This window comes from Sporothrix brasiliensis (assembly GCF_000820605.1).
Source record: "Sporothrix brasiliensis 5110 chromosome Unknown Cont15, whole genome shotgun sequence".
In the NCBI taxonomy this organism is placed as follows: domain Eukaryota; kingdom Fungi; phylum Ascomycota; class Sordariomycetes; order Ophiostomatales; family Ophiostomataceae; genus Sporothrix; species Sporothrix brasiliensis.
Window position 1 is genome coordinate 2,130,724 of NW_024467134.1, and position 24,281 is coordinate 2,155,004.

The 24,281-nt window shown below is 54.4% G+C and overlaps 8 protein-coding genes across 8 annotated transcripts; 6 read left to right on the plus strand and 2 right to left on the minus strand.

Annotated features, from left to right (window-relative positions):
* Positions 1 to 193: 193 nt before the first annotated feature.
* SPBR_06259 (uncharacterized protein) lies at positions 194 to 618 on the plus strand (the record flags this gene model as incomplete). Its single annotated transcript, XM_040764521.1, has 4 exons — positions 194 to 289; positions 357 to 388; positions 449 to 530; positions 592 to 618. 4 exons carry the CDS (start codon positions 194 to 196, stop codon positions 616 to 618), a joined length of 237 nt encoding a protein of 78 aa, XP_040622363.1.
* A 1,454-nt stretch (positions 619 to 2,072) lies between these two features.
* SPBR_05839 (uncharacterized protein) lies at positions 2,073 to 3,701 on the plus strand (the record flags this gene model as incomplete). Its single annotated transcript, XM_040764102.1, has 3 exons — positions 2,073 to 2,263; positions 2,360 to 2,387; positions 2,466 to 3,701. 3 exons carry the CDS (start codon positions 2,073 to 2,075, stop codon positions 3,699 to 3,701), a joined length of 1,455 nt encoding a protein of 484 aa, XP_040622364.1.
* A 1,758-nt stretch (positions 3,702 to 5,459) lies between these two features.
* On the plus strand, positions 5,460 to 6,883 carry SPBR_05916 (uncharacterized protein; the record flags this gene model as incomplete). The annotated part of the gene is made up of 3 exons (XM_040764179.1): positions 5,460 to 5,586; positions 5,648 to 5,826; positions 6,146 to 6,883. 3 exons carry the CDS (start codon positions 5,460 to 5,462, stop codon positions 6,881 to 6,883), a joined length of 1,044 nt encoding a protein of 347 aa, XP_040622365.1.
* A 1,143-nt stretch (positions 6,884 to 8,026) lies between these two features.
* SPBR_09220 (uncharacterized protein) lies at positions 8,027 to 8,827 on the plus strand (the record flags this gene model as incomplete). The annotated part of the gene is made up of 1 exon (XM_040767346.1): positions 8,027 to 8,827. The coding sequence occupies one exon, from the start codon at positions 8,027 to 8,029 to the stop codon at positions 8,825 to 8,827; it is 801 nt and encodes a 266-aa protein (XP_040622366.1).
* Positions 8,828 to 9,126: 299 nt separating this feature from the next.
* On the minus strand, positions 9,127 to 10,041 carry SPBR_09217 (uncharacterized protein; the record flags this gene model as incomplete). Its single annotated transcript, XM_040767343.1, has 1 exon — positions 9,127 to 10,041. The coding sequence occupies one exon, from the start codon at positions 10,039 to 10,041 to the stop codon at positions 9,127 to 9,129; it is 915 nt and encodes a 304-aa protein (XP_040622367.1).
* Positions 10,042 to 13,824: 3,783 nt separating this feature from the next.
* On the plus strand, positions 13,825 to 15,330 carry SPBR_05893 (uncharacterized protein; the record flags this gene model as incomplete). The annotated part of the gene is made up of 2 exons (XM_040764156.1): positions 13,825 to 13,855; positions 13,901 to 15,330. The coding sequence occupies 2 exons, from the start codon at positions 13,825 to 13,827 to the stop codon at positions 15,328 to 15,330; spliced, it is 1,461 nt and encodes a 486-aa protein (XP_040622368.1).
* Positions 15,331 to 16,398: 1,068 nt separating this feature from the next.
* On the minus strand, positions 16,399 to 18,559 carry SPBR_05686 (ATP citrate (pro-S)-lyase; the record flags this gene model as incomplete). The annotated part of the gene is made up of 2 exons (XM_040763949.1): positions 16,399 to 17,424; positions 18,119 to 18,559. 2 exons carry the CDS (start codon positions 18,557 to 18,559, stop codon positions 16,399 to 16,401), a joined length of 1,467 nt encoding a protein of 488 aa, XP_040622369.1.
* A 3,351-nt stretch (positions 18,560 to 21,910) lies between these two features.
* SPBR_05723 (ATP citrate (pro-S)-lyase) lies at positions 21,911 to 23,905 on the plus strand (the record flags this gene model as incomplete). The annotated part of the gene is made up of 1 exon (XM_040763986.1): positions 21,911 to 23,905. The coding sequence occupies one exon, from the start codon at positions 21,911 to 21,913 to the stop codon at positions 23,903 to 23,905; it is 1,995 nt and encodes a 664-aa protein (XP_040622370.1).
* Between the last annotated feature and the right edge of the window lie 376 nt (positions 23,906 to 24,281).

Below are 24,281 nucleotides of genomic sequence, written 5' to 3' on the forward strand. Positions count from 1 at the left end.
TAATGTTCAGTGCAGGCACGACGCGCCAAACGCGACTCCGCTTCTGAGTACAGGCGCCTAGTCAACATCTAACCCCAAACTGCGTGACGACAAACGGACGACAACAACACACGACGACCTCAATCACGAATCCGAACAACATCATCAACCGTCCAAAATTCTGTCAAAATACCCCTACTGCACACTAGCAGCAATGGCACCCGGACAGAAATTGTACCCGCGCGCGACGGTCAAGAAGATTGTCAAGGCGCACGCAAACACGAGCCTCAGCCGCAACGCCGATGTCCTTGTGAGTGATGCAATGCCGGACCAGCAAGCGAACTACAGCTAACAACTCTTATTTTCTCACTGTTCAGATCTTCCTCGACTATCTCCTCTTCATGCAGACGTATGTGATGGCAGCCTTCCCTGGTCCACACAAACAGGCACAGCCCAGCTAACAAGACAGCCTTGTCAAGGAAGCATCGATTGAGTCGAAGCGCGGCGGTGAGCGCGGCATCACGGCACGCAGCGTCAAGAAAGTGACGGCGGTAAGTCGCTTTTTGCACCATGTGGTCCAACATGTCGATGCGATATGCTAATTTTCTAAAGGACACTGTTCTCAAGTTCAAGGGTTGACGTGCGCAGGAGACCATGGCAATATCGACCGCGACCACGAACGCGACCACAACAGCAACGGCACATATTGGCATCAATACCCGCACCGTTCGAAACAAACGAGAATGCCTAGCAGAATCGGTATCAGATGACACCCGCCACCAACGGCCCGGCTCTGCGACAAATCGACCGTGCTCGACAATGCGTGGATTTTCGAACATTTGTCGAGGTGCTGCACACAACCCTGGCAAAAGCTTTCTAGAAGCAGCCGCATCGGCAATGCGCAGTTCACATTTCTGGGGAACGGTCCAAATACCGTCGGCGCGCAACGTCGAGACAAACCGTACTTTGGCGGACAAACCAAGATGGGGGTCAGTGTCGAATGGATTCTACAGCTGCGCACAGATCAGCCAGGCCTCCTCATAGGAAGGAGGCCAGATGGGAAACGTCCGGACCTTTTCGCTATCAAATTGTTTTGCACAAGAAGTTGCCAATGTCACGACAGCTGGACCCAGGTAGGGAGACCAAGCCAACAGAACGGGAACAAACAAACAAAAATATAAAAAAAGAAGTTAATACCAAGATGAACTTTCGCGCTCAATGCTGTGCAACCGTCGTTGTGTCGTGTCGTGTCGGTCGTTGCCTCAGGCCGTGGTATCCGGTGCAGCACCAAAGACCACGTCTCGTGCCCAGTTGCTCGTTTGCTGGTTGCTACTGTCCAGTCTTCGTTTGTGGGTACAGGGGGCTGTAGAACCAAACAGTGCCCGTAGAATCCTCCCAGGCACCACTAGCAGTGCTAGCTCCAGGCCCTGGCCCAGCTGCGCGCTGATTGGCCCAACAGGGAAGACAGTCGCGTGGGTAGAAGGCGACGGAAGGCAAGAGCGCACCAACGCACCTCTTCAACCTGCCTGCAGGAGGCAGAGACAAGCGGGTGGTTCCTGCCTTGTTGCGCTGGGGGATATCAAAACACCAAACGGTTTTTTTTCGAGTCACTCCCACGGCACAAAACAAGAAGGCACTGGTTTTCTTAGCTCACCAAACAAAAACACATCTCGAAATAATCAAAATTCAAGCATCTTCACTGACCTCTCCGTCGTCCACCACTCCAAAAGCATTCACAGCCTCACCCGCATTGCCAATTCCTGTGTTCTTTCCTTCTCCGTCCCGTACCCGATTTGTTTGGAGCAGCTATTTTAGGCCACGCACCCCATTCTTAGCTGTCCTGCGTCCTTTTCCCTCTTTTTCCTGTCTTCCTCTTCTTTCCTCTTCCTTTGTCCTACTTGTTTCTCCAATCTTTGCTTGCATCGTGCAGTCATACTCTGTTCGTCATTCTCCTCTTCATCTCCTTCGTCGACAACTTCTTGCGTCCAACGCTCTCGTCGTCGCTCCTCCAACCCTCGATCTTCGATACCAAACCCAATTCCCAAAACGAGGCTTGCCTGACCAAGCAACCAGCACAAACCCAATCAAACACAATGGCTGCGTCTGCTGTGCAAAATCCTGCGGCTCCTACCGACGCCAAGTCGGCCAAGAAGAAGAAGGCCAAGGCCAGCCGCACCGAGTCGCCTGCTCCGACCGCTTCGTCTGAGAAGGCTGTGTCGGTGGCACCCAATGACGCCAACGGCGATGACTCGGGCGAGCCTGCTTACCTGCGGGAGCTTTCCAAGTGCGTTCCAGTACCCTATCGAAGAAAACGGCTGCATGTCGGCGCCAGATGGCCCGAGGCGGCATGGGAATGCTAACATGTCTTTTTCAATTTCAGGAACATCCGCAACATCAACAAGAAGCTCGTAAGCTGACCTCAAGACTCCCCACAGACCCTCTAATCTGAACACATTTGCTCACCCAAACTCCTCTCTTTGCTGTAGATGAACGCGTCCAAAACCGATGGCCTGATTGCCGAGCACAAGGACAAGAGCCTTGACCAGCTCGTCGCCCAGAAGATTATCAACGCCGACCAAAAAGCCCAGATCCTCAAAAAGCCCTCCCTTCAGGCCCAGCTTGCCCAGCTCGAGGAGCAGCACAGCCAGTTTAAGAAGCTCGACTCGGAGTACCGCCAGCGCCTGGTCTCCGACAAGACCGAGGTCACCAAGGCCCTGACGGACAAGTTTGAGAAGGAGAAGGCCGATGCTGTGCGCGAGGCGTCTGCGGCAGCCGCTGCTGCCGCCGAAAAGAACCTGCACGACAGCCTCTTGACCGTGTCCCAGTTCCTCCGCCTCGCTGCTGCTCGCCGCGCCGACGACCAGAACCAGCAACAGGACGAGAACCTTGCCCTCGAGGGTGTGCTCTTGCAGGTGTACTCGGGCGACGAGAACGGTGTGGCCACCATGCTGAAGCTCGTCCAGGGCACCGACGAGACGACCAAGGGTGTTTCCAACGAGCCTCTGCAGACGACATTCGCCCAGGTAAAGGCTGCTGCCGCCGCTAACGCCGGCGCTCTGGTCGTGTCTGAGGCCTCGGAGGAGCCTGCGTCCGAGGCTCCCGCCGCCCAGGTCGGCTCCGACCCGACCCTCGTGCACGCCAGCCTGACCGAGATCGAGGCCGGCACCGATACCCCGCTCGTGGAGGCTGCGGGTCTCACCAACGGCCACACTGACGAGTCGGCCGATGCCGCCCCGGCCGCTCTTGCGAACGCCAATGTCGGCGACGATGCCGCGAACTCGGTGGCCGAGAACCAGTGGGATGCCACGAACGGCGCCAAGGACCTGACCATGTCACAGGAATGGGTGCAGGTGCCCCGCGACCTTGCCGAGACGGAGACCGGCATCGCTGCTACCACTGCCGCGGCCGGTAACACGCAGTCTTGGGCCGATGAGCAGCCCGACGTGGCCCCGCCGGCCGCTGCTCCGGCTGCGGCTACGCCGAACGCGGCTGCGGACGACGGTTTCCACCAGGTGCAGCGCCACAACCGTGGCCGTAGTGAGCGCGACGGCTTCCGTGGCGGTCGCGGTGGCGGATTCCGCGGTCGCGGCCGTGGCGGTGACGGTCGTGGCCGTGGCCGTGGTGGCCGTGGTCGTGGTGGCGGACCCGGTGGTGAGAATGGCGGCAGCGGCGGCAACGGCAGCAACTTCCATCGCGGCCCACGTCGCAACGAGGAGTCATAGGGTGGCTCTTGCGGCGGCTGTTATGGCTCCGGCATGAGCGAACCGCACTCTCAATGGTAGTCCCTGTTTCGATGGTTTGGCATCGAACAAACTCCAACCGCTTTTCCTCTTATCTCGAAGATTTTTATATCTCAGCCTTCGACTATACCCATTTCTATTTCTACCTATGCGGTGGGAACAACCAACAAAAACCACAAAGACTAAAACTACGACCGTACCCAGGCACACGCTGTCTTGCGAGCCTCGGTCCCATACTTTTCATAATCTTGTTCATCTAGCATTTGCTCGGCTTTCTCTGCGTGTTCTTTCTACTTAAACTTCTTTGATGTCCTTTGTACCATTTTCACCTTTTCGTCTTTTCACATTTACGCCTTTCCGCCTTTTTCTTTGCATTGCATTTTGAACGAGCGCATATCCACATCGGAAAGGGAAAACAAAAACGGAGGCCATCCACAATATCCACATATATTTGACGGCGGGAAGAAGAATGGAACGATGGGGACGGGAAGAGAAAAGGAACAGGAGGGTAGGAACAGTGAGCGGGGAAATTTGACGATTGAATGTCTTGTCAGTTTTATCTTGCATGGCGACATCTGGAAAACAGAAAAAAAAGAAAGGAAAAAAAATGTTGGCATGCGTGGGGTGTGTCATTTTATTATCATCACCATGATGCGGAGGAAGAACATAGAACGAAAAGGAAGAGAATGGGAAAGACAGCAGTCAGTGGACGGGGGGTGAACGCTTGAATAGGTCATCAAGGACCAGGACGGTAAACAAAAATACAAATAAAAATCTAAACAGCTTTCCAAAAGGGGGCTGGCCATATGAAAACTTGCAAGACTGGACCAAATGCCTTGTGAAGTCACTGCGAATGTGCTGTCTATGGTAATGATGTAACTGATAAAGTGCACGGATTATGATGGGCGTACAAAGGAGGCCTGTGCCTGTGTCTCAAAGCATTTGTGGGAGAACCGCATCCCGTGCTTTATTTGTTGATGTATACATACATGAAAATCAGGAAAACACAATGATAGAACGTGGGCCAGTCTTGTTTAATTTTTATATATATACGATCAAATGATATCTTCTCACTCTTTCTACAAAACTAACTCGATGAACGGTTCTTTTATTAAAGAAGACTTTTTCTATAATTTGTATCAAAGTGGTACTTAATTTTCTCCGTAGTTGAGCGCAAGATTACACACAGATCCAAACTGAGATTACCTCGTTGGATGGCCTCTTGACCTTGAGTGACAGCCCTTTCGGTTTGACATGTGTACGACAGAGTACCATTAGACTTTTTAGCGTTAGGCGGAGCAGCAACTTCGGACGATGACGTGTAGATGATTGTGAAGACAACAGAAATCCATGAATATGAATGATATAAGGGCCGCGGTCCTGTCTTTCTCGTTGGTGAGGACCGCTGCCAACAATGAGAAATTGTCGAGATACCGTCAACAATTTCCACGACAACTCCTTCGTTTCGGCCTCGTCCCTGAATTCAAAATGGCCAAACAGGGCCGTCTTCAAGATGCCTATTTCCTGATTTTACTGCCACTACTTTCCCTGTCGTTATTGTGTATTTCAGTATCAACAGCCAGCAAATTCGACAGAACATCTACACGCGCAATCAAAGTGGCCCAGGTGACCACGTCACCTTGGCCGTCATGTGCGGTAGGAACGAGCAAAAGTGTGAATATACGAACGAGACGCATTGCACACAAGCTAACCACTACCCAGACTATCTGTTTCGTGAAAATGGCCGAGGAGCTCGCACCGCCGATGACGGCTTTTCCACAACTTTGTGCTGCCAGCCAAAACCCATCGCTTGTCCAGGATATCGGAAGTTGCCTTCAATCGCACTGTTCCCCGGCGGATGCTCTAGGTGAGGCTCCCGTTTTTCTGTTGACGTCTTGCTCATACTGACACCGTCCGCGTTCCTTCAGACACCTTTCGTACGCTGTCTCGGCTTTGCCAATGGCCTACGCGGTCCCGCAAGGCCAGACTCGTGGCTCTATTTGCCATCCAGGTGCCGGCAGTTATCTGTCTTGCCCTGCGGCTGTTCGGGCGTATAAAGCAGGCAGCTAGGTTTGCCATCGATGACTATTTGGTGACGCTGCTGACGGTGAGTGGGAAGAGTCGCTTCTGCCGTTCTAGAGCTCTATGAAAGCTTGCTGGTGTTGACGTTGTCGCAGCCTGTCTTTATCGCGTTTCTGATCGTCGGCCAGTACGGCAAGTAGCACTGTCCTCTCTGCAACAAATGGGCTCGGGAAGCTCCAACTGTTTCTAACGTTGGTCTACTTCGCAGCCGCTGTAGTTGCATTTGGCGTCGACATATGGACTCTGCCGAACGACACGATTGTCCAAGCTATGCGAGTGAGTCTTGCACGTTCTGCTCCGGGGTGTTGACGTACGCATTTCGCGTTAAATAGAGCTGACCACAGGACGACCTCCGGCAGGCATTCTACGTTGACGAGATGCTGTACCTCGCCATCTTGACCTTGATTAAGCTGTCCCTCCTCTTCCTGTATCTCCGTGTGTTTGCACCCCAAGCACCACCGACCACACGTGATGCCCGCCGCTACAGAGGCCACTACCGCACGTTCCGCATCGCCGTATTTGTGCTCGCCGGGCTTGTGCTCCTGCCAAACATTATCTTCCTCGTTCTCGACGCCTTCCAGTGCCGCCCCGTCAGCACAGTCTGGGCACGGTGGACGTCATCGTCTGTCCCCCAGCACCAGCAGCGCGCCTGCCTCAATGTGCGTCTCTTGGCATACGTGGCTGCAGCGTTTAGCATCGCCCAGGATGCGGCCATCCTGCTGGTGCCCTGGCCGCTGTTGTGGCTGCTCCGACAAAGCCTGGTCCGGCCGTCGCCGGCGTCATCCGTCAGGACGTCTCCTGCCGCGACGGCTGCCATGGTCACGGCTTTTGCCATGTTTGGTCTCGGCGTCTTCGTGCTCGTCACCAGCTGCGTCCGTCTGCACTTTCTCGTGCACTTTGCCACGACCTCGCTGAACCCAACCTGGGACAACACCGACAGCCTCATCTGGTCCGGGCTCGAGGTGTCTGTGTCGGTGATTGTGATGAGCCTGCCCACAGTGCGGGTAATGGGCCAGCAGGCCTGGCGACACTGGTGGCCAAAGGGAAAAGCAAAGTCGAGGGCGAGGCAGAACGGGAGGTAGCCGTTGGTAAAGCGTGGCAGTCGGCGGCAGTTGGTGGTAGTCCTGCTGCGGCACAACCATTGTGCCGTATTTTGGGGTCATGGTTGGTGGCAGGCTTCAGACCGGCGACAGTAAGAGCTAGAAAACGAAGATCACCAGTGCTGCAATTATTTTGCGTCGGCGGGCGTTCCGGGACATCTCGGGCAGGGGAACTGCGGCGCACCTTGAGAAACGAGATTTGGAGGAGGAAAACGAGTAATACAAGAAGAAATTCTAATGGGTACACGACCACAAGAGCAATAGGATTGCATCGCAGGATCAACGCACGAGTCCTGGATGGAGTTGAACGACCCGGTTCCTGCCGCGCAGGGCCTCGATACTGCAGTCGGTGCAGTCGGCGGTGGTCTTACGAGGTGAACAGAAACGTCGTCATCATGAGTCCGGAATTCCGCAGAACAAATGTTTTGAAACCAAAGTCTGGCTAGAAAGTGGCGAGGAAGGAACGAACGGCATGGTGGGCTGGTCTTGCTGTTTACAGTACACTGGATGAGAACTGTGGTATTGCAGCGCTCTTGGGCGCTCTATTTTGCCCGAATCCCATTCGGCTGTTATTTGCATATTGACGCTGTTTTGCTGTAGAATTTCGTATGACAGATCTTTAATTCGTACGTTTGAACAAATTACCCACCTAATGCATGGCATTGTCACACCGTTTTTCTGATGTGATGTCAGCTTTGCTCTTCCATCGCACCTACCCTTTTTATAAGTTTGCTCCAAGTCAGATCGTCCCCACCACAAATGCTTACCACGTCAGAAATGGGAAAGCACCACGCCAAACCGACCCGCACCTCCCCAAAGCAGGTGCTATCCGTAAATCGTACCTCTGCCGAAAGAAGCAGTTCCACAACAGCTCCTTCCGATCTAAATACAAACACCATCGTCCCTGCTCGAACCGCATCCTCTTTCCCGTCTCATCCCTCCTACGTCTCGATTCTCTCAACATCACCAAGTCAATTATTGGATTCAATTGAGAGTCTGCCCTAGACCCCTTCACACCCCTTCACACCCCTTCACATCCCTTCACACCCCTTCACATCCCTTCACACCCCTTCTACATTCTTCTGTTTCTTCTCATTTTCTTCTTTCCTCTACCTACCCGCCACCATGGCGTCCATCGACGACAAGTCCAAGCAGGCGACCATGGCCCACATGAACCGCGAGCACACCCTTGACCTCGGCCTCTATCTGCGCTTCGTCAATGGCCTCTCTGCCAAGCAGCTCACCGCCGAGGGTGCGCCCGAGCTCGTCGACATTGACTTGAATGCCCTCTACATTCGCACGGCCACCACGGGCACCGTCCACGTCGTACCCTTCACCCCACCCATGACGTCCTGGGACGACCGCCGCCAGCGCATCATTGCCCTCGCCATGGATGCCCGCAAAGCCTTTGGCGTGCCTCTCCCAGAGCATAACGCGCGGCCTTCTTCTGCGTCTACTGCGTCTTCTTCGTCTTCGCCACCAACGGGCTCCCCTGCTGCCGCCACGAACGAGCCCGTCAGTTTCCAACTACCAGGTGTTGTCCAATTCCTCGTCATGTTTGGTGTGGTCCTCTACTTCGTCCTCTGCGGCCTTATGTATACTGGCCGCGACGAAACCACCTCCAACACCTGGGCCCGCGTCCTCGGCGCGGTCGGCGTCACCGAGCGCAACTTCATCTTTGGCGGCGCCGACGGCTTCCGCCTCATGCTGCACCTGACCGCCGTACCCATCCTGGCCATTCATATCGCCGAGGCCTGGTGGATGACCCGCACACGTCTCGCGTCCCGCGGCATGAAAGTGCTGTCGCAAGACGGATTGCTTTGGACGGGCCTGACCTTTCTGATCGGCTTCGGCTCGTTCTTGCACTTCGACCGCCTGGCGCGGCAGCAGGCGCGTGCGGCCGCAGGTGTCTCGAAGCAGATGTAAGGCTCTCAAGGAGCGATCCAATTGCATCCGAAGGTGACACAAAACGTGGATAGAGCTCCGGTTTGGCCATATCCGTCCTACAAACGTGCTGCTTCCTGTCTCCGTGGTGTCTGATTCTCTCAAAAGTGCCATCTTCCCTCCGTCTGTGTATCTCTCCATCTCCACGTCACATCTCATGCTTAACGTTATCCTCTGTACAAAATATGAATTTCTTGTTTTAGTTTATTGTTGAATGCACGTGCTATACCAAGACCACTACCGACGCTACTCCCCGTTTCAATCCACCCAGCATTTCACTTTTACAGATACATCAGCCAGCCGACTGCCGCCAGCAGCAGTGCCGACTCCAGCAGCGACGACTGGCGGCCCAGCAAGGCCGCTGCGCCACTGTTCTTCTTGGGTGCATTGGATTCCGTTGAGTTGCTCGCCACCGAAGCATTCACGGCCGCCGCAATGTTGGACGCCGTGGCCGCGTCGAGGCGTGCCGCGCACGGGTTCGGCGTGGGCCGCAGCGCCGGCAGCACTGCGCATGCCGGTGCCGTTCGGTTTTCGGTGCCATTCTTACCGTGCTTGCCGTGCTTTCCATGCCCGCTGCTGCTCTCAATCGTCGACACGTTCTGCACGGCTGTCACGTTGTATGTCACAGCCTCGTTGCTGCTTGCCGAGCACAAATCGTTGCTGGCGGCGTCCGCGGCAGCCGCGGCCACGAGGTCGGGCGGGGCTGCGTTTGTGTTGGTCGAGAACGAAACGATGCCGGCATCGGTGGCGCTGTCGTTGTCGCCGCCGTCGTCCTCCGCGCCGGGGGTCGACGAGCAGTTGCTCGCCAGAATGGCCCAGCTGATGGTCCAGTCTGTCGCCGTCGTGCCCTGCAGCTTGTCCGTGGCAAAGTGCCAATAGAACGTCGACGGCGCATTGGGCGCAAACGCCGCGGCGTGGCTGGCGTTGCTGGCGTCCAGTGCAGCCAGGTGTTCGAGATGGAAGAGCCCGCGCGACGAGTTGTGCAACAGCACTTCGATGAAGAGGTCGAGAGAGGCTGCGGCCGGCGCATTTTGCACGGCAAACACGACAGGGAACTTGGGTCCGGGGTGGAACGTGGAGCCGTTGCGGGGAAAGACAAGGTCGATTTCGACGGTGGCCGGGAATGTAGGGTCGGCGGCAGCCGGCGTGGCGAACTGGAGCATGGCGACACCCGCCATGATCGACGAGACCAGCATGCTTATGGAGCGCACTGGGAAAGCTTAGTAGCGGAGGGAACGATGTTGTAAGAAGAAGACAGTGGGCTTTGGTATTCGTTGAACTCCAATGTTTGGCGTTTGGACAAAACACAGGGAGAGGGCACAGGAGAGACGATGGACGTGAGACAAAAGACAATATATAGGCAAGAGAAGGAAGGAGGCAGCCTTGCCTATGAAGGCCAATCTCGCCGGCAACAATACCTCCTGCGTCTCCGCGAGAAGGATCAAAACAGGCATTAAGGCGGGAGGGTGCGGCGGCGGCACTGGCTAAAACGGGAAGACAAAACAATGCCCAATGATTGTCTCTCAGATGTTTATTCAGTAAGGGGCAGACTTGGTGCCGCCGCGGTGCGATGGCTGCGGCGTAGCGAGGCAGACGCAGCAGAATGGGACAAGCGAAGAGCAGACGAAAAGCATAGGAAGACGTCAAGGGACAAAAGCAGGGTACCCCATCACAAAGATCTCGTCTCCTGCACGGCACTTGGTTGGTTGGCAGTGCAGTTTGCAGTCCATGCCGGTCCAGACCTGGACTCTTCTGGCCAACATTATGCTTACCCGAGGATCAGGATCGCCATATATACGGTGCTGCGCAAAGAGGATTGCAGGGCCAAAGGCGCTTGCAGAGTTTCGGCTGATGTGGCTCAATGATAGTCTTCTTTCATGTTTATTGTGCAGGACGGAAGACGCCGCGTTGTGACTTTCTTTATGTTGTATTTTCCCTTTGTCGTTTGATTTTCTCACTCTTCGATCCTATTTAATCTATTCGGAGGTTTCATAGGGCGCAGCCTTCACTGCATTCCGTGTGGATCGAGACCAATCGTGCGCCACGGCCATGGCCGATCAAGGCGGCACAGCCAAAAGGGCAAAAAGAGACAAGGCAAACCGGGCCGGATAAAGGGCGGTGGTCACAATAGAAGGCGCATCTGATCGAAATATCCGAAAGTCGGGTATCGACTTGCACTCGTTACGTCCTGGAAAATGTGTATGTTTCAGCTCGGCAAACCAGGCACGACGAACGCGGAGCTCCATGCAATCGTCGGCTCCGGTCGTGGCCGTCGGGTGTGGCTTCTGAAGGAGAGACTCGCGATTTGTCTGAGACTCATTTCTTTTCAATGAATCGGGCTATTTATCTACCTTGGCTATGCTTGGCCATGCAACTATCGGGGCGATCGGCAGTTAATTTGTGCACTGCCTCTCTTGGAAGGTGCAACCCGAACATCAGCGGTAGGGACCCTGACTTTTTATATTGATCACCTTTGAATTGCATATGACACTGAATGGTCTGAACCATGGGATCACGGGCAGAAATACAGGCAGTGACCGTGACTACGCCGCTCTCATGTTGACACGTATGGAAGTCTCGCGATCTTTGTAGGACGTGTCGATATTCGAGTGAGATTAATCATCGTCATCAAAATATCTTGTTACTGTTGGTGTTGAAGTTTCTTCTTTTCTACTTATGCTACTGTCGCACTCCTTTATCTCTTTTGTCCTTGTTTTCGCCAACTTACCCTGGATGACTGCGTCTTACGACATACACATACATACTCCGTATTCAGAATGACAAGTGGAGATGCACCGACGTCGTTTGCTGTACTTCGTATGTACTCCGGAGGCGCGGTCGCACTTGCCCCTTTATTTGAAGAATCAACGGCCGCTAATTAGCTGCACAATATTGGCTTCCCTGCTGCCTTTCCTGTTTCGGACTAATCCCGTCAAACCAGGTACGACTGCCCCTCAACGTCAGGAATGGAGGGGCGTCAAATCCAAAATGGTTGGCTTTAACGCTCTTGCGCAACCTTTCAGTGGAGCCTCTGGGTAGACAGCGCTGTTTGTTGACACACGACAAAAGTGGGCCGTATTTTAGCGGAGCCGGTCGTGCCTTCCACCACCGCATCCAAAATTGCCCACAGATATCGTGAGATGCCTCATTTCCAGCCTCAAAATTAAAAAAAAAAAAAAAAAAAAAAAAAAAAAAAAAACAACAAGACCCGGAGTACGTCGTACTGCTGTATTGCACCTGGCAAAGTCACAGAACCCAATAGGAAAAATTCGAAACTGCCATATTGACTCCAGTCCTTCCCATCCCTTCTCAATTCTTGTGCGTCTTTTGGCCTCCTTATTTCGCTCCCATTCTGACGGCACACGATGCTTTTGTTCCATGGGACTTCCGTTGCATCGTACTCGACCCGGTAGATATGGAGCGCGCGTGTGCCAATGCGCCAATTCACCAATTCACCAATGTATGCCAATGTACGCCAATCCAGGCGACGTCGGGCACTCGTGTCCAGGAATGACGGCACACGCCACCTCGTGTAGTTCGTTTGGTCGGCCTTTGTGCTCGGCGCCGTGCTGCCGCGTGTCTCTCTTTCACCCTTTGTGTCTTGTGTCTCTGCGCCTTTGTCGCAGCGCCTGCCGTGCCGGTTGGCGTTGTTCGAATGTCTTGAGCTCCTTGTGCTTCACGTATGTCGTACTCTTTGTGCTTCTGCCGTTTGTTGTATTCTGTACCACAAACCTGTCAGTGGTGCATCGCACATCGCGCCCCCCTCTGTGTTCGTATCCGTGTGTGTATCCCATACGCACCACGTCGTATTCCCCTGGCTAGTTCTCCCTCTTTTCGAGTCCAAAACCACGGCCATTCCACAGGCCGATTTGCTTGATGACATGCCCCGGCGCGCCATTTGCCTCTTTTGCCTCGTGCTTTCTTGGTCCGTTCGCTCCTTCCCTTTTGTTCACCCCTAGCCGCTTTTGATACAATGCCGCCCCGTAGTTTCCACACTTGAGCCTCGACGCCCACGAAATTGTCCTTGGCTTGGGTTGCTTTTTGGTCTCTTGCGGCCCTTGGCTCGGTCGCTCTTTCCACAACAGCGTCTCGTATTGGCAAATGGGCAAGCACGCCCAGCACGCCCCTTCCCTCCCCTGAGACACACGTCAACGAGCCGCCGGCCACACTTTCCGTCTAGGTGTTACTGGGCATTGTTGCTCCTTCCTCGACGTCGCTTCCGTGCCTTCTCCTTCGTGCGCCTTTCGTGCGCCTTCCGTCTTTGTGGACCTGTGTACCTGTTTCGTCTTCTCATCTTTCCCCCGTCTCTTTGTCTTCGCTCTCTCTTTCTTTCGCTTCTCCCTCCCCCTTAATCATCACTCTTCTCTCACCAACTCTCTATCTTGAAACTGCCAGGACACCTTTGTGTTGTGTTCGTTGCAGCTTTCGTCCACTCATTCGTATTTTTGTTTTGTTTCAGTTCTTGTTCTTCCTTCTCTTCCCTTTCCTTCCGCAGGCCACCGTCGCCCATCTCGACACCTTTTCTCGCCAAAATCACGTCTCGCACAAAACAGAAAAAGTCGTCAACGTCATTTGCGTCTTCTTTGTCCACTCCTTTTCGAATCTTTTCATACGCCTATATCAGTTTGATCTGGTGTACTTTTTGTCTTGCTTTCTCTGCATCTGCCGCTCCTTCGTCGCCGACCGTCACTTTCTCTTCGCTTTTTCAGGACTTCACTTTCGCCTGTTTCTCCCAACATCGTCACCATGCGTGTAAGTTTGTGCTTTTTGTAGCATTTGTTTTCAATTGTAGCCCTGTTTTATTCTCTAGGCGACCATATTGCCCCCTTGAGCGGCCACAGTTTTGCCTATTGGGACGTGCCGAGATATAGATATTGGTTCCTTGTACCTGAGCCGGTCCTAGAGCGATCTCCGAAACAAAAACACCAACTACCAAAACGGCAAAAGGCAGATCACCCGAACATAAGGCACGGCGATCTATGCGCCATACGACCACCGTCTTTGTCGCCCGTGTTGCTTCAAAACCAAGATGCTAACGCTCCCAGCTGTCTGCAGCACTCGTCGCCCTCGGCGCGCAGATTGCTGCTGCCGTCGTCTCCCTGGAGGTCAAAGGCAGCGACTTTGTCAACCCCAAGACCGGCGACCGCTTCCAGGTCGTCGGTGTTGCCTACCAACCCGGTGGCTCGGCCGGCTACAACCCGGAGCTCGGCTTCGACCCCCTCAGCGACGGTGCCAAGTGCCTGCGCGATGCCGCCCTGATGCAGATTCTGGGCATCAACGCTATCCGCGTCTACAACCTGGATCCTAACCTGAACCATGATGAGTGCGCAAGCATCTTCAACGCCGCCGGCATGTACATGATGATCGACGTCAACTCGCCTCTTGTCGGCGAGTCGCTCGACGGCACCGCTCCCTGGACCACTTACACCTCAAGCTACCTGAACCGCACCTTTGCCATTGTCGAGGCCTTCCGCCACTACCCCAACACTCTGCTGTTCTTTGCCGGCAACGAGGTCATTGCTGATGCCTCCAGCGGTGCTATCGACCCTGCTTACGTCCGCGCAGTGACTCGTGACATCAAGAACTACATTGCCAAGCACTCCGACCGCGTCATCCCCGTCGGCTACTCGGCCGCCGATGTTCGCACCGTCCTTTTCGACTCCTGGAACTTCTTCCAGTGCGCGGAGAGCGGCGACGCCAACGACAACAGCCGTGCCGACATCTTTGCCCTCAACAGCTACAGCTGGTGCGGTGACAGCAGCTTCACCACCAGCGGCTACAACACGCTGGTTGCCGGCTTCACTGGCACCTCCATCCCCGTCTTCTTCTCCGAGTACGGTTGCAATGTTCCCGCGCCCCGTGTCTTCACCGAGGTCGGCACCATCTACAGCGACCAGATGATGCCCGTCTTCAGCGGCGGCGTCGTCTACGAGTACGCCAACGAGGTCTCAGACTTTGGTCTTGTCAACATCAGCTCCGACGGCTCCGTCGACATTCTCCAAGATTTCTACACCCTGCAGAACCAGTACGCCAAGGTCGACTTCAAGACCATCCAGTCCACCACGGCCAACAGCTCCGTCACGACCCCGCCTGTCTGCAGCTCTAAGCTCATCACGACAAAGGGCTTCGAGACCAACTTCACCCTGCCTGCCCTGCCCCCTGGTGCCGCCGCCATCCTGTCCAAGGGTGTGAGCCCCACCCCCAGCGGCAAGATCATCTCCATCTCCAACTGGAACGTCAACTACACCGTCCGCAACCCCAACGGCACCGTCCTCACCAACCTTGCCGTCAAGCCCCTGTCCAGCGACGCTGTCAACTTGCCCGGCAGTAACACTGCCTCGAGCACTGGCACCGCCACTTCTTCCTCGGGCAGCTCTTCCTCCTCTCCCAAGAAGAACGCTGGCCTTGGCCGCACCGATCTGATCTGGGCCCCCGCCGTCGCCCTTGGTGCCGCTCTGCCCGCTCTCTTTACTCTGCTCTTGTAACGGTGGTCACAATGATTCGACGACTAGGTTGTGTTGGTAGTGGTTGAAGTTAAGCTAGCGTGAGGGCAAGTTTCTTTTTCAGTGCCTTGGCTGTTTTGTGCCTGTTTTCCATTTTCAAACCCTGATCCTCCTTGCGTTGTGTTGCCTTTCGAGAAGTAACCTCACATTTTTCGCATCTGCGACGAACGATCGCTTTTCTCTCATATGTTTTTACGGTGCTCTTTTTATTTCCCTGCTCCCTTTTCTCGTCATTTTCATGTTATCCACTTTCTCTTGTGTCATTACTTTATATCCCCATTTCATTTTCTCTCTAGATCGTTGTCACAATCTGTGATGGATGTAATAGAAAAATCTTGCAACCTTTTAAGTCTCGTCTTTGCCCCGAAATGACTGGGTGTCTAACTAGAGAAAAGTATTGGCCACACGTTTGTCGATGCAGGTACTTATAACATACGACACAGCTGTAGACCTGGATAGGTTTTCCAGTGATGGGTAAAATGAAAAAGAATGCAGGCAGTTTTTGTAAAGAAAAAGACGTAAGTGGATAATACGCGCACATATATATACTCAACGTTCCTGTTTATTTATTATTTGTTATTTTTATTTGCTGCTATAATTCTTTTTTTTAAAAAAAAAAAAAAAAAAAAAAAAAAAAAAACTTAACCTCAATTCAAAGATGACATCGCAAGCTTTGTACGGAGTTCTTCTAAACATATTCAAAGCTGGACAGAAGGTGAAATAATGACACGAAAAGCTGCAGATCACGATAAAAAGAAAAAAAGCCAAGTACTGTTACGACTAGACCTCATATCCCTGGTCACATGTATCATAACACAACTCCAAGTAAACTCAACATTGCAAAATCGCATATGCCTCTTTTTGAATTGAAAACTCAGAACATAATACAAAGATTAAAGTCTAGTAGAAGCAGCGCCCACAGGACACATATCATGTCTCTTTTCTCTTCTTCATATTTTGCCATTGACCAAAGAAGTCAACTTCTCATACTCGGCACACACCCACACGCACACACACGCACTATTCGTCAAACACATAGCTGCTCACAGCTTAAGCCTTGAACTCCTCCAGCTTCGACTCCTCCCACCGGCCCGGGATCAGGGCCAGGGGAACAATGCCGGACACGTGCGTCTCGGGGCCGAAGATCTTGGCGTTCAGGCCAAGCTCCTGGGTCGCCGCCTTCATGTTCTTCAGGCCCTCTTGGTAGTTGGGACCAGCACGGCGCACCCAGATCTGCACGTTGTGCTCGTTCAGGGCCTTGGCGTACTCGCGCAGCGCCTTGATCACACCCTTGAATGTCGACGCCACGTTGGTGAAGTTGGCAATGCCACCACCGATGAACAGCACTTTGCCCTTGGGGCTCATTGGTGCGCGCAGCATCAGGTCAAGGACAGTGCGTGCGTAGTGGTACGTCTGCGACTCCGTCGGCGCACCCGAGTACTCGCCGTAGTTGGCCAGCTCATCGGCGAAGCCGGCAGAAGCAATGGCATCGGCGTAGACGACCGAGGCACCACCACCGGCAACCAGCGTCCAGATGCGGCCGTTGGCGTTCAGGACGGTCAGCTTCAGCGAGGCACCCGTCTTGGCGTCCAGCTCAGCAATGTACGCCTCCTCCTTGGTCATCTCACGGCCGAACGGCGCGGGGAACTCCATCGGCGGGCCGGCATCGATGTTGACGCCGGAGCCGGAGGGAGCAATGTTGGTCAGGCCAAGGGCAGCCGGCGAACGGGCAATGGCCCACTTCACACCGCACTCGAAATCGGCAGTCTGGTCCAGCTTGGCAGCCAGATCCAGGAAATGAACAGCGGCAGAGGTAGCATCCTCGTTGGGGATGACCACCAGGGGGTTGATTTCGAGGTAGGTGAACTGGCAGTCAACGTAGACAGCATATAAGCGGGTGATGAAGTCCACTAGTACGTTGTGCAGGCCCTTGGGGATGTGCTTGAGGAGGGTCGCGGCAATCTCCTCGTTCGACGGGTATTCAGACAGGTCGACGGGAATTAGCAACTTCTCGGCCTTTGCGTCGACATCACCAACGTCAACACCACCCTCGTGGGTGAAAAGGATCCAGTCGCCCTGTTGTGGTAGAAAGTAAGGTGTTAATACTCCATAATTTTATCCAGTTGTAAGTCGCCAATGGGCCAATTGTGTGGATCAGATAAGTAGGAGACAGGGGACGCAGTGGCTAAAAAGACGACTTGTAGCGGTGCAATGAAGAATCGGTAGGGGCGCAAAAACGGAGACCAAGTAATCTCAGCTTAGCCTCCGCTCGTCCGGAGTGCCAAAGTCTTCCCGAAAAAGAAAAAAAAATACACAAAAAACACCGGTGTCTTCAGCCATATAAGCAGAAGCGCCCGGAAAGCAGCCCGAGACAAAACAAAACTCTCCAGATTTTTTTGTTTTGCTTTCTTTCTTGCCCACTCGGGACATTGCATTTGTATATTGTCTCATACAGACAATAGAGCGTCGCCATACAAACCAGATTTTGATTTGTCGCTCGCCATTATTCGTTTCTTCTTTTCTTTGGACTTTTGCCAGTCTCCAAAACCGCACGATTGTGGCTTATGCAACCGACATTGCCAACTTTGGCTTCTTGTCTACCAGATTCCCCCGTCTCATCTCATCGCATCCAGTCGACCCTCAGTGGAATGAAGACAGAGCATGACTTTCTGGTAGACGTGTCTTTGTGGTGCGGAAAAAAGCAACGCATGAAACACTGAAAACACAGCAACCGCAAGAAAAGGGCAATGAAAGGGGATTGAGCACTCACATCACGGACGGAGTTGATGTTGATGTAGTACTCCTCGTTCTGCTTGTGCGGGACAAACGGCTCAACCAGGAAGTGCCGCAGGACACCCTCGGTGCTCTCGACCTTCTGGACCTTGCCGGCACGCTCAGCGACCCAGGCCTTGGCCTCGGCCCAGGGCTTGTTCAGGCACAGCAGACCGCTCTTCCCCCGTCTCTTGATGAGCTGATCGGGCTTTGCGACGAACTTTGCGCCGGCCTGCAGCAGCCACGGGTAGGTGACCTCGGCCTGGTCCAGGACGGACTCGACAGTGGCATCCTCCGGGAAGTGCAGCGATGCCAATCTCGGCGGCGGGTTGTGCGTCGTGGAGGCGGGCAGCGGCGAGGGCTTGATGACCTTGGCGCGCGTCAGGTGGTAGTTGAGGATGGCCTTGCCGTCGGCCTCGAAGATGGACTTGGCAGACATGCTGGGCTATGTTCTGTGTCTGGTCTATCTGCTTCTGGTGCGTCTCCTGTCTCTCCTCTGTCTTGTTCGCGTGCTTTGTGCGTTTCTGCTAGGTTTGCAGAGACGATCGACTTGGTTCGTTGTGCCTGTCACAAGTGGACGGCCAGAAGGATCAAAAGGTCAGTCATTGCGCTCATTGTTCGAGTTCGAGTTCCAGTTGGGCCAGCCTGGCCACACCGGGAGAACTGTGAAGCTGATCCTGACAAGATCCTGGGAAGCTGCTCTTTTGCGAGCGGCGAACATCTTCATTTTTTGGGGGGGCGCATTTCTAGCTGTTGCCAGTGCTGCAGCAGCTCGTCTGGATGGTACAACTCACCTTTGGGCAATTGAGCAACGTGGATCGTGGGGTGGAGATGAATTGGTTCTCGGATTTGTTCTTGCGCAAAGGGGAGGATAAACTGCAAAGAGATGCAAAGGAGAGAAAATTATTTACGTTCGAAGTCGATCTGAATTGCTCCTGCCGAAAACTATTGGCGTAGCTCGTTTTTGGAACGGAAAGGGGGGGCGGTTACTCTTTCCTTGGAGCAGGGCCAGAGTGGCAGAAGGAGGGGGGCTCGGGGGGGCAGCAGCACAGGCGAAAAGCGGTCGGCTTGCCTAGCAACGGTGTGCAAGGCCCCATCAGCTTGCGGAAAGGGAAATGGAAGGTACGCATCTCGGCGGAGTAACACGACTACTCCTTGTGGCTGCGACTACGAAATACAAGGTACGAATCCAGGAACCACCCAGAACAAAAAAAAAACGCGGGAAGCTTGGATGGGGCAACAGCGACCTGCGGCACGACAAAGAAAACCTCGCAGAAACAGAAAGAACGGTCGAGACGATAAAAAACCTTGGGGAAATCCTAAAGTGGCAGGGTTTCGCACTGCAGCTATCGGCGGTGTGCGACAGGAAGTACCTGTACATGGCAAGCGCTATTACCGAGTGCAGCTCTTGAGTTTTCCTCCTTTCCCTCCTGTTTTCCCTGGTCGCAAGGTGTTTTGGGTGACGCCCCAACGCTTGGGATCTCGGGCAGCCGTTGGGGTTATTTGCGCCTTCCCTAGTGGGGCAGGGGTACCTTCCAGCCTCCATTGGTGGTCAGCGATGGAGTCAGCGATGTAGTCAGCTCTCTGGCATGCGCCACCTCTTCCTGTCACGACCGAGTCTGGTGCGCCCCAATTCCTGCTGCTCCTACGTCGCTCGATGCTGGATGCCGGATTTCAACTGCCATTCTCGCCAGAGACTCCCAGGTGACCTCAACCGTGATGCGTGAGAAATGGGATGGGTCTGGAATATGGAGAGACTGTCGCTCTTGCCTTTCGGAGATCTCTTTGGGGACAACCGAGACAGCTCCAAAAGGGGCAACAGAAACACGAGGCAAGAGCGTAGGACTTTTCGACACCTGGCATCAGCGGCTTGCTAGTGCGACCGCCCCTCACCCAACAAATCAAAGTCTCCTTTGTTTTCTGGTCGCTCCGGTGGTTTTCTTATTTTTGCTTCGTACGGTCTCCACGGCGCATTTGCTTTTCATTGCTTTTCTCTCGATTGGGTTATGACGGCCTTTTCCCTGCTCTTGACATTGCTTTCGCCCGCAATTTTATGAGCACAAACTCGCTGGATCTCAGAGGACATGAGAGGACACTTTATCGCATTCCCCACCCTCGCTTGCCAAGTTGATTACACCTAAATTTAGTGGAAGTACACTAATATGACGGGCCCTGAAGAGCTTTCGTCCCAATTCAAGTCAATTCAAGGCAATACAACTTTACAGTATTACTTCTGTACCTTCGATTGCGCTGCCCGTCCCGGTTCTATTTTCGGTGCATTTCTCACCATTCTATCAGCCGCGGCCGCCCAGCCTCTTTTCTGGGTTGTCATTCTGTTCTATATTTGTCTAGGTTCATGAGTGGCCTTTGCCTGGATACGATACCCGAAAACAAGCTGTTTGCGTGTTCACTTACACGGCATGGACGGACGTTCTTGCTGTTTTTGCCATGGCAATGTCACGCGCCTCGGTTGACTGTGCACCTTCCTCGTCGATTCTCTCTCCGTTGCTGGGAAGGCGCATATTGCACTCACCGCCGCGTACCAGTACCTGTCGCAACCCCAATTTACTAGCGCGAAGTCCAAGGGTAGTACAGCTGGATCGGCTGTCCGTGCCATCGGTGACACGCACTGCGAGAGCCGCCTCAAAAGTCCTACGACTTGTCGAGGCGCTATGGGATCCCCAATTGCTTGCGAAATTCGGTCTCAGTGACCCCCCAATTCAACAAAAATCTCGGTGGGAACCCCCAACTCCCATGCCATATGCCATTTTTGCCTCCTGCGATTGAATTGGCGCGCTGCTGCAAAGACAGCACTTTGGCACTTGGGGAAGCAGAAGGAGGAACTCCGTGAGAAACTGAGTACAGATGGTCTCCGTGGCTTCCAATTTCGACACTGGTAGCAATGACGGGCAGTCGGCGGCCGTTCACCGATTGTTAGAACAGCGAATGGGTTGCCAGGGCTGCTGCGATTCAGGTAGTGGGGGGAGAGAGAATGCGAGGTACCGCTACTTTACTCGCCAGGGGCCAATTGCGACCCACACGGCACCTTCGCTCGCTGGAAGCCCCAATCCCTCCTGCACCACTCACTGCGACACAGGCACACCCGCGCCACCACAAATCCTAGCCGCAACCTCCCCCGAAAGAGCTCAGCAAAATGCACTACCCGCCAGCCGTTGCTCCCCCGTCGCTCTTTCTCCCTTGGGCTTGGCCCAATTCGACAAAGGTGCATGAGAGCAAACAGCCCGGCAGGTGTGCGCCCAAAAAAAGAGAAAAAGTTCTCCGAAGCAAGAAAGAGCGACCACCGAGCAGCTCCGTCGCTTCTTTCTCTCTTCTTTTACCCGCTTTGCTATCTACATTTTCCTTTTCATCCCCCAAACAATCACATCGCGAACTTTGATCGAACACTGAGTCGACAAGTCCAGACGAACACTTCGAGAGGAACACCGCGAGCACATATCCCTCGGACACCAAGGTACATAGCTCCAATTGAGCAGACACGTCTCTGCTGCCCCCCTCACCCTTTTGCCCCTTTCCTCGCCGTCTTCGCCCCAAGTGATTTCGAGCTTGCAGGACAGAAAAAGGAACCGGCAGCGTCGTTTCCTACTCTTGTTGGAAATCATTTTCTGTTCCCATGCTTGATTTCGACAGAAAGCGGCGTGTACACAAGCTTCCTGTCCCCGAAATTTCGTTGGCGTGGACGCTTCTTTGCCCACCGTTGCTCACACAAGTTTCTATTTAGCTTCTTCTCCTTGCGATACAAAGCACCGCAAACTTTCGCACAACCGCCACCATGCCTGCTGCCACTGCGCCCGCTGGCACCAACGGCACCAAGACGCCCGTTGGCCTGTCTGCCAATGACAACATCACTCGGTTTGCGGCGCCCAGCCGGCCGTTGAGCCCGCTCCCCGCCCATGCGCTCTTCAACGAGAAGACCCGCTGCTTCGTCTACGGTCTGCAGCCCCGTGCCGTGCAGGGCATGCTGGACTTTGACTTCATCTGCAAGCGCCCAACACCGTCCGTCGCTGGCATTATCTACACCTTTGGTGGCCAGTTCGTCAGCAAGATGTACTGGGGTACCAGCGAGACCCTCCTGCCCGTCTACCAGGAGGTCTCCAAGGCCATGGCCAAGCACCCCGACGTTGACGTCGTGGTCAACTTCGCCTCGTCCCGCAGTGTCTACAGCTCGACTCTTGAGCTGATGGAGAACCCCCAGATCCGCACCATCGCCATCATTGCCGAGGGCGTCCCGGAGCGGAGAGCTCGTGAGATTGCCCACATCGCCAAGAAGAAGGGCATCACCATCATTGGCCCCGCCACCGTCGGTGGCATCAAGCCCGGCTGCTTCAAGATTGGCAATACTGGTGGCATGATGGACAACATTGTCGCCTCCAAGCTGTACCGCAAGGGCTCTGTCGGTTACGTCTCCAAGTCGGGCGGCATGTCCAACGAGCTCAACAACATCATTTCCCAGAACACGGATGGAGTCTACGAGGGTGTGGCCATTGGCGGTGATCGCTATCCTGGCACCACCTTTATTGACCATCTGCTGCGCTACCAGGCCGACCCCGAGTGCAAGATTCTGCTACTGCTCGGTGAGGTCGGTGGTGTTGAGGAGTACAAGGTCATTGACGCCGTCAAGAAGGGCGTCATCACCAAGCCGATTGTCGCCTGGGCCATCGGCACGTGCGCGAGCATGTTCAAGACCGAGGTGCAGTTCGGCCACGCCGGTGCCTTTGCCAACTCCCAGCTGGAGACGGCTGCCACCAAGAACAAGACGATGCGGGAAGCCGGCTTCTTCGTTCCTGACACGTTCGAGGACATGCCCGCCCTCCTGAAGACCGTGTACGATAAGCTTGTCAAGGAGGGTACCATCAAGCCCAGCGCTGAGCCGATTGTGCCCAAGATCCCCATCGACTACTCGTGGGCGCAGGAGCTGGGTCTCATCCGCAAGCCCGCCGCCTTCATCTCCACGATCTCCGACGACCGTGGCCAGGAGCTGCTGTACGCTGGCATGCCCATTTCAGATGTGTTCAAGGAGGACATTGGCATCGGCGGTGTCATGTCGCTGCTGTGGTTCCGTCGTCGCCTGCCCGATTACGCTTCCAAGTTCCTGGAGATGGTGCTGATGCTGACGGCCGACCACGGTCCGGCTGTGTCGGGTGCCATGAACACCATTATCACCACGCGTGCCGGCAAGGACCTGATCAGCGCGCTGGTGTCGGGTCTGCTGACTATTGGCTCGCGATTCGGCGGTGCCCTGGACGGCGCCGCTGAGGAGTTCACGCGCGCCTTTGACAAGGGCCTGAGCCCCCGCGAGTTCGTCGACAGCATGCGCAAGGCGAACAAGCTGATTCCCGGTATCGGCCACCGTGTCAAGTCACGGAACAACCCGGATCTGCGTGTCGAGCTGGTGAAGCAGTACGTCACGGAGAAGTTCCCCAACCACAAGCTGCTCGACTACGCGCTGGCCGTCGAGTCGGTGACGACGTCGAAGAAGGACAACCTGATTCTCAACGTCGACGGCTGCGTCGCTGTCTGCTTCGTTGACCTGATGCGCAACTGCGGTGCGTTTAGCGCCGAGGAGGCCGAGGATTACCTGAAGATGGGTGTCTTGAACGGTCTGTTCGTTCTTGGCCGGAGTATCGGTCTGATTGCGCACTACCTCGACCAGAAGAGACTGCGCACCGGCCTGTACCGTCACCCTTGGGACGACATCACCTACCTGCTGCCGCAGCTCAATGCTGGCCCGCCGGGTGCCGAGGGCCGTGTGGAGGTGCAGATGTAAGGGTGAGAAACCGAAGGCGTGTACGTGTCAGTGTCAGGCGTTCTTTTTTTGCTGTACTCCTCCCGCTTCCCGCTTCCCTGTGGTGGCTTGGTTTTTTACGTTTTACGTCCTATTCTTTTCTCTTGCCTGTCGTTGTTTGTTCTGAAACTGCGCACGCCTAGTTGCGGAAGGGGGCAAAGAGCACACCACACAAAGAAAACGAAACACGGCCTCCTAAGAGAGCAAAAACGTTGTAATAGAATTTCCGGTATCTAGGTCGCAGTGCATTTTATGTGGAGGTCGACAAAGTGTTACGAGTAATATTAAGATGTCACCATTGTGTTTCATGCAACGACTTTTGGGTGATGAGAATGGCTGTGAAATTCAGACAGGCCGA